At 38.3% G+C, this 15,084-nt stretch overlaps 1 protein-coding gene across 5 annotated transcripts; it reads right to left on the bottom strand.

Moving 5' to 3' along the window:
- Nucleotides 1–3,942: 3,942 nt before the first annotated feature.
- Nucleotides 3,943–11,805, bottom strand: LOC113675479 (uncharacterized). 5 transcript variants are annotated; one of them, XM_089185128.1, is made up of 2 exons: nt 11,695–11,712; nt 3,943–6,411 (listed from the first exon to the last, which is right to left on the bottom strand). In XM_089185128.1, exon 2 carries the CDS (start codon nt 6,307–6,309, stop codon nt 4,933–4,935), a length of 1,377 nt encoding a protein of 458 aa, XP_089041254.1. In that variant the 5' UTR covers nt 6,310–6,411; nt 11,695–11,712; the 3' UTR covers nt 3,943–4,932. The 5 variants fall into 5 exon arrangements, 4 of the variants coding, with proteins under 4 accessions (XP_089041254.1, XP_027047874.2, XP_027047873.2 ...); XM_027192073.2 differs by lacking the exon at nt 11,695–11,712 and adding an exon at nt 10,023–10,043; XM_027192072.2 differs by lacking the exon at nt 11,695–11,712 and adding an exon at nt 9,888–10,003.
- Nucleotides 11,806–15,084: the final 3,279 nt, after the last annotated feature.

The following is a 15,084-nucleotide window of genomic DNA, read 5'->3' as shown; positions in this document are numbered from 1 at the left end:
AAACGACGTCAGCAACGCCCATGAGAAAGTAGCGAAACAAAAGATTTAATGCGCAAAACAACAGTCCAACATGTGCGTTTTAAACTGTTTTGTACATTTCTTAGCCGCTCTATGAAAACAATAACGTGAAACCCCCAAATTTTGTGAACTCTTAGAACGGAAGCCTCGATGACGACTTAGTCCTCACTGCATTTCCATATTAGGCTAATGGTGGGATCTTGCACTGTCAGAAACGGTAATTACATCAAATTTCTGGCAAAATTTTCGGGGGAAATGGAAGTTGATTTTCTAGGCGACGTTCTCCTGGGACTTCACCTTCGTGAGATCTTTTACTTCCTCTTGTTAAGTTCTTTACACGACATAAGCGAGTTATCGCGGTTAATTTAGCTTACGACAATGATTAGAGAGCACTTTTGATTAATAAAGACATGTTGTGTCTTTCTAAACAAAGAGATGTAAAAATAAACCACGCAGGGATTGGTCATTGGCGTTCTCCAGCGCTTCAGGCAGTTTGTCACTACTTCGTTTAAGTTCTTATTAGCTCATAATGATCTTTTCTTTCGTTCTGTTTAGTCATTGTGATAACTTTGGTTTTGTTTTAGGATGAGCCAAGTCATTAAGACTTTTGAGAATTTTTCCTCTCCGTTTCCCTCTGAGCCATTACCTGAGGATGATCACAATGACAAAGCCTTCGTCAAAGTCGATTCAAAATAAAATGGCTCTCTTCGTCGAAATTCTTAAGAACAACACAATAATTTGATTCCGAGAAACTTGTTGCGACAATTCCTCTGTCATCATCAGTTTCAATCAACGCAGAGTACAAAGTTCAATATATATCATTACAAGGAATTGGTGCTATTTGGTACAACCACGGACGAAAACGTGGCGATGAATGGTTACAAAGAAAGACTTAAATCAGCATGATACAGTTCATGCGGATTCAATGTGGATTTGCTTCAGTTGAATATGTAAAGCTACATTCTCTGATATTGAAATTGTTTATTAAATGGGTGACTTCGATGTGTCCTAACTTGAAAATTGGATGAAATTTCATTCGGCCAAAATGGTCTGTAAAATGTCATTTGTAACCAGCGTAAACTTTCTCTACTTCAGTGCGTGATTTAGAACACGACTTCAAAATGACAGATATTTAAAAATATCAAGTACACTCCCAATGTTAGTTAACACTGACCAGGTGTTCTTTCTCGGGATTTCTTCCCTCGCTGGATATTTCCATCAATAATATCAGAATCGTTAGCCTTCAAATTTGTCAAACGTCTCCCAAGAACTCATTCATTTCATCCAACCATGAAAAAGTCTCGAAAATTGGTGGTTATCAGCATTGGACGATGCACGTAATTTTTGGGTCCTCTCATATAACAAACTGCTAGGTTCATATTCCCGTGGACATAAAAAAAAATTGAGCACGTTTCACTGATGGTATTTTTTTTCTCAAATGTTGACATAGTTTTGATTAAGTGGTAGCAGGCCTCTCTGTGGTCCAAATATAAATCAAATATAAAACTATCAGTACACTTGGCATTAATTACTTTTTACTGCTATCATCATATCCTAAGTGTATAATGAGCTTAAGTCTCAGTTTAGACTTAGTGACAAGATATTGTAACGCCATCGAATATAGAGGAACTAAGTAATGCAAAATTTTGTGACTTACCGCACGGTATGACTGTATTATCTAAACTGAGACTTAAGCTCATTATACACTTAGTATAAATGAACGATTTTTGAGGTAGAATGATTATCCTTTTGCACTTGAAAATACTCAAAATCCGGTCATTTTTAGTAGGAAAGTCATTTTCAAGAGCGATTTTCTGAAAACTCCTATTACCCACGACAAATCAACACACGGTAAATGATAGATCAATCTCTTCTCTAACAGAAACCGTTTTAATTTTGAAAATTGGCCAACGAGAACCTTTATCCTTTTCAGTTTGAAAATTTTGTAGTCGAAGTTGCGTTCAAAAATGGCGCGTTTTGAGCAAGCGAGCTATTGTCTTCAGCCCAGCCATGAATTACAATGCAGCCTGTCAAACTAAACAGTGCCCATTGCTGAAACCCTTTCGCTTGTAAAATTATTCTCAATTACAGACTCAGTCAAATCATGACGGCGTCCATCGACCAACAAGCTGTTCGTGATCGGAAGCCGGCTCTTTTCAGAGCTAACTGAAGCCCTGCAATCTGTATGCGATCGGGAGCTGATGATCAGTTCCAGTCCAGAGATAGCACTAGCATAAAAAGCTCGATAGGAACTGTGATCCTAAAATAGCGAATGTGATCGTATGCTCTGTTTCGTTCGCTTCGAAAAAACTTTGAGCGATTCAGAGACTTGATTTTGTGCTTCATTTACGATAAAAGAAATTTTTCGATGAGCCAATCGAATTCTTAGTGGGAAATTATAGAAAACACCCGCTGAAGCGAAATGTGTGTTGATTAAGTTTTGGCGAGATATGAACAAGTAATTTTCTATGATAAATATCGAACGCATATGGTCATTACAAATTCAACGCTTGCGATAACCAGAGTGTGCGCACTAAGTGTGATGTCAGAAACAAAAGATGAAACAAAACGTCACGAGGCCTTTGTTTCTTTGCTCCACCTTGACAAGTTAATGAGCTAAGGCAGTATTCCCTTTGGAGGAAAGCGTACGTGATCTGCGACTAATGAGAGCCTTCCTGTTTACGCTTCACCGCTAATATTACAGATCTATGATATTTTCGCCACTGCGAGTAAATGTTGCGAGAACAATAGGCATTCTGCCCAGTGATGTCTTCGTTTGAAGGTCTACTCTCTCAACCAGTGCGAAAAATTTACTGGAGAAGATTGTTGAAAACTACATTATTTCACAAACCAATACAACAAGCGTTTAGTAAAATTCGCTTTTTGAATTAATGGTCTTGAGGAGATGAAAACAATTTTTAATTCTAAATAAAGGTTTCCTTAAACTTAAAACTACTTACCTTTCCCCCCCTAACTTGTGGCAAGCCGAAAACAGTGCCACATGCCGAGTTAACTCTTATGCACCGCTGCAGAACAGTTTGCCGCCATCTTCTGTTTATGATGGGGGTGAGAACGCTGGAACTAGCACAGGCAGCCCAAGTTCCAGCTGTGAGGAAAAAAAAGAACAGAATCCATTTTAGCGAGTTCTCCATTTCTGAAAACCAGCTTGGTAACCCTCTTGCCTCCTTTGTAAACCGTGCCTCGCCGGGGACCACACCGTCAATTGGCGTTAATAGATTGTTTTAGAACCACGGGTGCTAAGTGACGGTGGGGTCCCCGGTGAGGCACAGTTTGCAAAGGAAGCAAGGTTACTAAGCTGCTTTCAACAGTCGTGTGTCGCGATGAATGTGTACGCGGGCCGTTATAAACGACTAAACTGGAAAATTTTGAAGCAAACTGCGACTTTGCGTCGGTTTCACGGGGAGGACTGAATTTGCAGTAAATTGAAATTAAACTACAGTATATATGCTTGGATTATGCGTTGGATTTGTGGCCGCACGGTCATTCTGAGCTTGGATTTCTCGCTTCTCGGATCGGGCGTTCGGAAATGGAGTGTGCAGCATTGGGCTTCTCTTACGTAGTAAACCAAGAAATGGATAACTCGCTAAAATGGTTCTTTTCAACAAAGTAAGCGGTCAAATAACAAGTGATGCTCTGTGGAAGTAAGGTGAGAATTTTTTTTTCCTAAGAGCGGTCGTAAATATTCCCATGCAAAGTCTTATAATTTCTCCAAGGCTCTTATTTCGCAAGATGATTATCTCACAGCTGGAGCTTGGGCCGCCTGTGGAATTAGTGAATGGAAATGAGGGTGGAGGCGTGGTAGGGACGGCAGAGGGGAGGAGTGGGGAAAGAATTGTCTCTTCCCTTCTAATGTATAAAGTAAAAGCTGGAGACGCTGTTTGAGCAAATAAAATGAGAACATCATGAAAGTTAAATTCAAGTAATATTAACATTAACGTGTTTCCAAGTGTTTCCATACATTTCAAAATGGGCACTTCATACCATCTTGTCTCATGAAAAACTAGATGTGAACGTAATGTAAGGCGCAAACTGTTTTGATATCAAGCTCTTAGTTGAGTTACTACTCACCCCCACTCCCTCGATACGCGCTTTGTCATTTTCATTTAGTTCCAATATTCAACAATCAGAACATTGGGAAATAATTTATAAACTAGTAACGGGATAAGAACCATCCATTTTTTTTACATGAAGTTTAAAAAACACGACGAGAAGTAGGCTCCTCATGCATTAGGTCTATTCTTTGTATAGTTCGACGCCAAGAATTGATCTAAATTTAAGATATTTCACTAAAAATCTATCGTTTCGTAAAGTATTTTAGATAAATCTAAAATGGTGGTGTCGTTAAATGTATAGATATGCTTCTATGATTCAACTTTCCTTTTAACGTCCCAGAAGTGATTAACATCTAACCTCTCCTCATAATATCCATAGATTATCCACTTAACAGGTAATGAGAATTTAACAGTTTGAAGTAGCTATCTTGATCTAACACGAAAATCTCGTAGTTAACTTACAACGAAATCTGTAGCAGCTAGAAGGGAGAATTAACAATATGATCTCAGGAGTTACAGGGTTAAGTCCAAAAAATTTGAAATGCGTTGAAATTAACGCGCCATTCGTAAAATATTTAGAAACATATTGGTTTTTACATTCAGCAGACACACCTGAGTATAAACATTAAATGTTAATTTCTTTCCTAAAATAAGTTCTTTCATTTCACATGTGTCAAAAGACGAGCCTTTCCGTGAATATTCAATTTAGAGAAAATTAATGTTTACATTTAGCTATTAGAATCTCCTTGCCACGTTCTGGCTACCCAGATTCCACCAGTTTGCATTGGTACTATCCTTGTCTCAGTCATATCTTACCATAACGTCATTGGTAATACATCTGTCACTGCTGAGTATCCGCACCTGATTTCATTTTTGTATCCTCCCGTGCCCACCATTCTACCCACCAGACTCGTCCCAGCATGACGTTTCTCTTTCGGCCAGGATGCGCCGCGCTGGCAGGGGTCGAACGATAGGACGGCAGTGCTTCAAAATTCTTTGGGATTGACGCCTCATGACTTACTTCTTTCACATAAAAACTGGAAAACGGCCACCGAAGGTCCTGTGCTTTGCTATCGTCCAAACTTAAGGCCAAGTTATCTTCACGGTGGTTTTCCGTTGGAGGATTTCCGGTATCTTCCGATTGATTAGCGATTGGATCTTGTTTGGAACCGATCTTTCCTTCATCGGGCATGAAACATTTATAAATGGTGCGATATTTGTTTGCGTCGGATGAATCTCCGTTTGGATGAATAATGGGCCCACCGTCCATGAGTTCTTGGATCTCAGGGTCCACATCTCGTGTCATTTCAAAGCTGCTAGCCCCACTGGAGTTACCATCGTCATTACTTTCGTCGCTAGATTCCGAAGAAGAACCGTCGCTATTCGGCGGTCGTTCGTTTTCCGTACCCTTCATGGATCCGTTATCGGAATCGGCTAGTTCATCTGATCGTTCTCGCTTTATTTTCCTCATTGCCTTACGGACGGCAGTTTTAAATACTTTTTCCGAGTTGTTACTTCCGTTTCCGTCCGACTCGCTGTCACTTCCGTTGTCGCGTTTACAGATTTTCCTGACATGCGCCTCCAAATCAAATTCGTCTTCGGTTTCTTCGTCCGATGATTCTTCGTCGGACAAAATGGGGGATTCAGTTTCCAAGTTTTCAGCTGTGGAGCTTCCAGAGTCGCTAGAAGCCTCGCTGTACTGCCGTAAGATGGAGGCCACAACCTTCTTGACATGAGCCGTCGTTTCGGCATCTATCGGATCTACATGACGCTCTTCTTCCTTAGCAGCCTGTCTCCCGCTCTGAGCAAGCTTATCCTCGTTTATTTCTACTTGAATCTGCTGCATTGTCACTGATGGTTTCCTGAAACTACTAAGGAGCCGAACGGTTTGTTCTTGTACAGAGATGGAGTCCCACACTTCAATGTCATCGCCCAACGACCCTACAGAGCTTGTCAAACCATTCTGGTGTGACTTGGACACAGAACGAGTTGCTATCGAGCCCGCTCTCGATAGCTGGTAGCTCCTAGCATCTTCAGATCCTCCAGGCGTGGCTATACTGCCAGCAGAACCGATACTGCCCCTGGGATCGGAGTTGTAAGATCCCGCGCGATTTCTTGGACTGTTTTTACCCGTTGATGATTCATTATCATCCGAACTTACCAGGTAAGCGCCCTCTTTACCTTTGCTCCAGAAGCGTTTGCGTCTAAAAATGGGCATGACTGTAATCAGAAGTAAATCTGAGCATATTTCTGATAAACAAAGCTGAGCTCAAACGGCATAGATCGCCGCAACCAAGCACGGCGCATAGGTACAATCGTTCTGAAAGAGAACAAACGTTCGCAATTAGTTGAATTTCTTTCGCTCTTTGAGAGATCGAAAAACAATTAGGCTGCTTTTAAAGCCAGCTGTACGTCAAAAATGTGACTTTTATTACTTTTATTTTAGTTTCTTTGCATTAACAAACATCAACCAGCCGACAAGTTAGACTTCCTGTCGTCAGAAAGGGAAATTTTCCCTAAAATGACAAGTTTTAATTTCCTCTCTCGTTTTTTCATGTTAAAAACGGAAAATCTCTTATAGACGATGAAAAAATTATTTTTAGCGTCCGTGACTAAGAGAGACGTTTTAAGAATTACTCCTTCACGTAAAATTACAAGATAAACATCAGCTCCGTTGCCTTCACTGCATCGACTAATTGAGAACTTTTTGCGTAGGCGTCATGGCTCAATGAAGCATTTGCAGCGTATGATATTGAGATGACGCGCAGGTGCTAAAATAAGTCGTTTAACCGGCACGATATATCTCACTCGGTTATTTCTTACTTCACAAGTAAATGTTAGCTGAGAATCTTTGTATGAGAGTCACCTGTTTTCACACCGCTAACAGGATCTGGAAAAATTTAAGGCTCCTTACCAAAAGAGAGGTCGAAAACTTCCGCAAAAAGCCGTAAAACAAACCGTTGAGAGATGTCTAAGGTAGTTAAACCACCCGAATCTACCCACGCGTTATAAGAAGCAAACTGACCACCATAACGAATTTTTAAAAGCTGGCGCTTATTACGTACATTGAACTACATTTAAGAGCTAAAGGACCAAACGAAAGCTTGACATTCATAAAATTTAAGGCAATATGTAGAAAAGAGAATAGATAAATAGATCGAATTCGATTGGGTAAATAAACTACAAAACACGAAGATGCAATAAAACGCAATAAGACTGTAATAAATCAGAAAGAAAAAGCTACCAGGTAAAAACTAAGAGCTCCACCATCAAAAGTTAAAATTTCGCCCATATCCGTTTAAGGGAAGAAACCAGATTTTGATCTGGCTTTCGCAAGCTGACTTTTTAACTCTTTAACTACTATGAATGACCAGAACAGAATTTCTTCTGGCAATATCAATATAATAACGAGCCGACAGGCAATGAGAGTAAAGAAAAAAATCAATTAGACTACTATTAGTTGATCCAATACCAAATTCTCTGAACTAACATCATAAGAATTGTATGACAGACAGCGGGGAGAAGTAAAGGAAACAGAAGTGGGAAATGAAGCGCAATCTTGGTGTGGGGGAAAAAATTTGGTAAAATTCATAGACCCTGCTGGTCGCGCTCTGCGTTCGGATTCATTTTCTTCTCTCTGTTATTTTGTTGTACACTGAGCAGACAAGCTCTTAGAGTTATTGCTGTCCACATGTCTTTAAAGAAATTCAAGTTAATGAGTCGTTAAAGGCAGATGAAGTTTTTCACAATTACCAGGTGAGATGCGTCAAAAACGCGTCCTATGTTTTGCGGGCCTTAATTTGATTGTAGCTGTGAGGCAACAGTTTTTATTAACACCCAATGGTAGCTGGGAGAATATTGTAATAGCACATTAATTAATCGGCGTCTTGTAAACGTTATGAAAATTATTTTCGGCTTCTAGAGACATTAGAACGTTAATCAGAAGAAATGCCATGTGATTAAAATAAAACTTTTCTTATGACGAGAATTATGTCGAGAAACGTTGAAGATATATCCTCTTTGTACAGGATAACCCATGTAATATAGCTTGAAAACCGAAAGGAGTTTGACTTCAAAAACAAGAACAATAACAGAAGAATTTCTTGTTCAAGTGAAAATAAAGTGCAGCTCTTATGTCGCCTGAAATCTGTGTTGGATACACGAATTCTATTTAAAAAAAACGAATAATCCTTGACCTTGCAGATGACTATTGACGAATCGAAACTCGTTGGCAAACATAAATTTAAAATATTGCAGAAAGTAGCGCTTAATTTAAGAAACTAAGTCTCGACATGGCTTGTACCTGGGTCTCCCAGGTGCTCGTCCAGAGCTACTGTCAACCGACTTGCAAAGCCTCGTGTTGGGATCGAGGCCAAATGTAACTAGGCTCTGTGTCCCCGTAGATAGAATTGATTTCAGGCAAGATTTTATATATGAAATAAATTGTATACTGCGTTACCACCGACTGAGCCTCGAAGGACATCACATCGTTAAGGGTTTAATGGCTGGTCGGAGCTTAAATTCTTCTTTTACCATGTAAACGCACATCTTGCACACCTCGCAAACATATCGCACACATATCATACATATATCGCACAAATATTTCACACATATCCCACACATATCACACATATATCACACAAATATTGCACATATATCACTCACACATCACACATATATTGCAAGCACTTTGCACATACATCGCAAACATTTTGCACACGCATAGCACACGTTGAGGGCGGAAAAAAGTGGAAAGAAAAGCCATTACTGGCCAACACATTTGTCACTCGACAGCCCTGAGAGGCTAAAATGCCCCGAATAAATCAAGTAATAATTCAGGACAGAATTTATTTTATTTTGGAAGGTACAACACTATACAATATATACAGAACCGACACCAGAAGGCAAAAAAACACACTCACAAAAAAAAATATTGATGTTTCTATGCAGCAAACAAACATAGAGCTCGATAACGACATGACCGATAAGATCGTAACCATAGTTGGAAATAGTTCAAGGCAACATTCATTAATTGTGCAAAGCACAAAACGAATAGGACAATTGTACTTTGCACGTTGACGATAGTTCAACACAGATGGTTTTTCAACTTCTACTCCCGTTCAATATTGACCAATTCTTCAATATCAAAACCATGTATATATTTATACCTATTCAGTTCCTTTCTTTGTGGCAATGTTAGCCAAATAATTGAAATCAACTTTGATAGAGTTTAAATTACGAAGACTTGAATTTTAATTTGCTAAGGGACGAACCGAAGTTAAAAATATCATCGGAACCTGGTTCCATTACACCTGTCTCGAACAGTTAGCAATTTAACATCCACTTTCAAGATCACTAAAAGCTTCGTCGAATCCAGTCAATTCAAACTAAATTTGTTGTATAACCAGCTTCATTGCACAAAATTATTGATCGAACGATCGATAAAATGGACCTCGACGATAAATATTCGTCGATGTATAGAAATATGATACGAAATTCCATACCAAGCAATTTGTCGAAATTTTTCGTCGACTTTTGGTGCCTCTGGCCCTTAAAGCTAAACCCTTTGCGGTAATTATAAACGTAATAGTTTTATTTAACTACGACGGCAAAATCAGCCGAACTTTTGCTACGTTAAAACATTGAGGTTTCCTGCATTGTTATTAGAATAAATCGGAAGATGGCTTCGTACCAGAAATGCTGGCCTGTTATCATGAAAAACTTTAAAAGTTACAGAAACACTTAAATACTATTGTTTGAACAGCCATACTTCGAGACTATTTTACCTAAACTTACTTCCAAGTATTCAAGCTCTGAAATACTGGACACTCTTCGCCTCTGATTTCCAAGTCAATTCTATCTCAGCCAGCTCGGTTGCGAAATTAACAGTCACACGTATTCTTGCCTTAATGAAAATTGTAATGGTCTCACCTGTCACTTTATGCAAAGGCGATGTCATTGCCATGGAAACGACTCCAACCTGCAGGTGTATTAGAAGGTTTTGGTCACTTTCAATTATGTGAACAAAGCTCTTCTCCTTCGCTAATACTTCTATTGACAAAACAGACATTAACACAAACAGAAGACCAACGTGCTACAAAACATTTGTTATTTTCACTTCTTTATTCAAATTAAGCTATGCAACTACTGACTCAACTAAAAAATTTTCTGGTTCCATATTGATTAAGCCGGCTAAAATGAAAACGAAAGGTAAAGGAATCTTAACCACAAAAAAATTCCTTTTTTTTTTCTCTCGTAGGTATTCTCTTGGCCCTCAAAAAACGCAAAAGGAGATTAAAAAAAATCAACAATGATGAGAGCAAAGCCAGCGTCGTGCCATTGTCTGCGTCAGTTTCTATTTTGTAAAAGATGAAAGAAAAAACATGCAAAGACAGTTTTGAACATGAGTAATTTTAAGTGCAAGCGGTAAGCATTAATTTGTTTTAAATCAACGATCTTCTGACGTATTTGCTTTTCAGGACGATCCTGGAAACGAAAAACACACATTACTGAACTGTTACTAACAATAGATTCATGTATGTTTTGAAATCGCCTAGTTTTCCTATGTCTGAAACACGTATGTTTTGAAGAATACGACCTTTAAATAACCTTTGAAGTCGGTTTTACCTCTGCCTTTGAACCTGAGAGCCGAAAATTTAACCGTGAGAGCAAACAAAATGTGACTGACATTCATATCAAATAATTCTGCTTCAAAGTCAGGTCAAATGATAAAAATTATAGGGGGTAAAAGAAAACCAGCAATGTAATGCACTTAAACAATGACTGCAAACAAACAGAGATCTGAAAGGTACTTACTGAATTTTTAAGGGAACATTTTGTGAGTGAGTGGGCAACTTATTATATCATATACCTCTAGTTACTAATTTTTTTTTTGCATTTTTGCATTTTTCTTTCAATATGCATCATTTTTTTGTCAGGTTTTTGTTTTACTTTCTCAGTCTTGTTTTGAGTTCTGCCAATCAGTACCACAATTCCATGCTTCTTTCAGTTGGTGTTCCTAGAAGGCAACAAGGATCTCGTCCGTAAATACGATTTATAACTTGAAGATAGCCTCAGCACATTCAATATTTGTTAGCAAAGTTTGCCGAAATCTTTGCTAGGATATTTTTGATGAGCTTTACTAACATTTATCGATTCATTATCAATAATCGATTTTGCCATGATGTCTCCACAAATTGAATAAAAATTCACTGAGCCCTCTCAGGCAGTTTGATACTGAATTAACTCACCCACCCCTTGTGGTTTACGTCACGTTAAACATCCCCCCGCCCCCTCCATGAGCTTCGGTAATCATCTCCGACAATCAGTCGATCACAACCGACCAAACGCCAAATCGAGATGCACTCCAGAAATTACCAAACCAAAGCCTTGCTGTCTTCCGTAAATAAAACCATAGCAACAACAACTAGTTTGACAAGGTAATGAAATAGTGTTAAAAACCAATTTCATTCAGTCAAAGGCTAATAATTTTTTTTTTTTATTTTTTTTATTTTTTTTTTTAAGAAAACAGCCTTTCAGTCACGGAAAATTCAAAATAATTTGTCTACTTAACAGTCAAAAATTATAAATCATTTTTACTTACAGATATTAGGCATCAGTCGTTGGGCAATTCTGTTGATTTAAAATCTTTAAGAACAGTCTGATCGTAGGAGAATTGCTTCCTTACAAATAAATTTTGAAAAACAAATATTACTTTATGGACGGACGCACTTGGGTCCAGTTCCTTCCGCTAATGTCTTCATTTGGTGTTCCTTCTATTTGGATGCGCTGTTAATGAAAGTGCTAAGATCACGAAAGAAAATGACTGCAACAATATCAAGGGATTATAATATCTTGAACGATATTTGTTTGAATTTGGTTTTAAGGTTTGGTATTAGCATGTGAAAAGCTTTTAGCATGGAAAATGCGCCATCAACACCTCGTGAATTAATATTTACGATTTTTTTTCACGTTTGCTCATTATTTTAACGTGATGTCAATATTGTCAATGTGGAACAATGCCAGGGTTTGCCGGTGTCATAGTTTTGATGCTCCCTCCAATAATCGATAATCAGACATTACTTTCAAGCACACTACTTGTTAAACAAAAAACAGTTAGCTGTTGCGTATGCATTATGCTACATTCAGTCTGTGAATGATATTTGTTAGTCTGCAGGACTGCAGTAGCAAAAGAGGTGCGCTTTTCCGATGCTCCTGCGTGATTTTTGACCCTGTCGATTCCGGCAGAGTCTAACTGAAGTTAATTACTACTCGCAATATCACGACATTTTAACCCCTTACCTCCCAAGAGCTGATTGTTGATTCTCTCCTCTCGCTGCCAAATAATTACTTGTAAATTAGTTCCCAGAATTTGGTGTAAGATCAAGATAACAACTACTTCCTAATAAGTTTGAGTATTCTCATCAACCGTTTGCTAGAAACCGTATGGATATCTTAGGGAGAAGTTACATGTTTGTCACTTCTGGGAGTTAAAGGGTTAAAAGTAGAAAAGTGATGATATGAAATAACATAAATTAAGGCCAGGATAAAATTTAATTTATAACCAAATTATTAGAGCTGAAGTTGGGGTAAATTTCTCGCAGACAAAACGGAGAATTTAATTCCAAATTTTAGTAGTTGAAGAGTTTAATGCCAAAACACACCTGGACACGTACAACTGTGATAGGCAGCGAGAAAAAACCGTGGCAACAATTCGCTTTGTGAAACGATGAGGATGTTTGTAAAAATAATATGTCCCAACAGGTTGCGAAGACTCAATTTGGCTTTGGTACCTTTATTTCAGCGACATACTTAGTCCCAGCGACTTGCAATACATGCAAAGCTGTTTGTTGGAAATAACTGCTGCGGCGACTAATCGCCTGGTGACTTGAATTGGTAGTTCGTCCGTACATTGATTTGTAAGTCACGCAATGATAGACTAAAGAAACTTTTACTTCATTAAAAAAGCTGAGTACAGTGAAACAAAATAAATTAAATAGTTTTTCATTTGGGCTTAAAAGTCTTTTCCTATTTTTTTTTCTTCTTTCATAACCATTTTCTCTAAGTGTGGCAGTGATATTTTGAATATTTCAAACTGGCATAAAAATTAGACAATGTTGTCTCCGTTGTGTACGAAAATGTCATGGGAACACTTGACCTCAACAATATCAGCCTCTTACGATCACGCAAAAGTAGAATTGTTTTGTAAAAAATATTTGACTTGTCATCATGATTATGTTAATGTTTTGATCTCCTTCACAGTTCACTTCTTCCAATCTTCTTTGATGTTATCGAAGTCTTTTTCTTCTTATTTTCTTTTACCAATGGTTCGTCGCCTCGATAAAAATATTTACAAATAAGCTCTATAAAAAATCGTTTCATACTATCTTCTTGAAATAATTTAAGGTGTGATCAATAGATGCAAAACTATAATACATATCTTGCTAGTCCATTGTTTTTGCAGATGAATACAGCTCCTCGTGCTCTCAGTAAAAATTCTCATCCAGCGCTTATCAACTCTCACTGCGCGCTCACCACGACATCTTCGTATTTAGGCGGTGGACAATAAAACAAGGAACTGTATGATGGTGGAGGCATTTCCATACTGTACGAGTCTTGGTCGCTTGTTATAGCTTGATTTGTGCTTCCGCGAACCAGTGTACCATTGTAGGGAGAGGAAATAATTCTTATGGCGCTATTTGAGTTTGGAGGCATCCAGTCCTCAATTCGGCGATCTTGTTGTCCATTAGAGAATTCCTCCAAATCAGTCGATGAAGAAATTGTTCCTTGATTATTGGTGTTACTGTCGAACTCGCTGTTTCGTCGATACGTTCCAGATTCGACACTGTTTTGTTTACTTTTCAAACAACTGAAGAGACGCTTACGAAAAAAGCATGCCATGATCACTAACGCCGCCAGCAACAAGCCAATGGGAACAGGCCAGATTGAGTTAAAGATCGAAGAGAGTCGCATAAAGCTTCGATTGCACTGTGTTTGTGCTTTTGTAAGTAGTTCAAACCTCCTCTGACACCGCTACAAAGCGAGACAGGAAGAGGAACAACTTAGGCAAGCTTCGTGGAAAAATCTGACGATTATTCCAAAGAACCAACTCAGTGAACAATGCGACCTTCCTGTTTTGGTGATCTCTAAAAGGAACTGTATTGACCCCGTTTAAACGACAACAGATATTTCCTATTTTGGGGCTGATTGCTACATTCATACTTATTTAATTGTTATAAATGACGACAACTGGTTCTTGGAATATCTCCAAGTGCGTCCAAATGCACCAGCTGTTCCAATTCAGTCGCAATATCACATTCAAGCCACGTGGGTTTATGATAAACAGCCATTTTTTTAAACAGCCAAAATTAATGTTACATCCACAGAGTAGTTTAAAGTTTATCAAGCTTAAAGTATCGTGTGTCTTTCCATTATTCAGTAGCTGCCTACATTTTCTTTGCTCACATCGGTTCAGCTTGGATCCCATTTGTTCTGATTCGCTTCAGTTAGTTGATAATAAAAACAAAAAAATTAATTTGACAACTGACTGACGGTGCAATATTGCGCGTTGAGATGTATTGTAGCGGCACAGAATCCACTTAAAATCAAAGTAGTCAATTTAGCGGCTACCACGAGATTTTGAAACCAAGAATCGGAGCTAAAAAGCATTTTGATCAGCCTTGTTTGTAAAGGACATGGTAAATTCTTTTTGGAGTCTATAACTTTCTTGTTTTCGTGTTCTTCACCAAAGTTCGATGAATAACTTGGAACTAAAAGCACCATCCGGTGGTTCTATTTACGGAAACGGAAATAACAATTTTTGAATAGTCGCGTGAAAAAAAATATTTGTGTTTCGAAAACTTTCAATAAAGAATTATCACTTCCATCTGCTCTGCTCCTGTAAATAACACCAGTCCACAATAAACTAATTACGTAGAAACTACTGTATGGTTTACAATTAACGCCTTTATTTCCACAGGCTTTCCTTTGATCT

Source organism: Pocillopora damicornis, chromosome 10 (genome assembly GCF_964200805.1).
Source record: "Pocillopora damicornis chromosome 10, jaPocDami1.2, whole genome shotgun sequence".
In the NCBI taxonomy this organism is placed as follows: domain Eukaryota; kingdom Metazoa; phylum Cnidaria; class Anthozoa; order Scleractinia; family Pocilloporidae; genus Pocillopora; species Pocillopora damicornis.
Note: the sequence above shows the minus strand (reverse complement) of the source record. Positions and strands in the feature narration are given on the sequence as shown.

Bases quoted from the DNA above. Each gene is read 5' to 3' on its own strand.
- LOC113675479 (XM_089185128.1), bottom strand. From the start codon at position 6,309: ATGCCCATTTTTAGACGCAAACGCTTCTGGAGCAAAGGTAAAGAGGGC.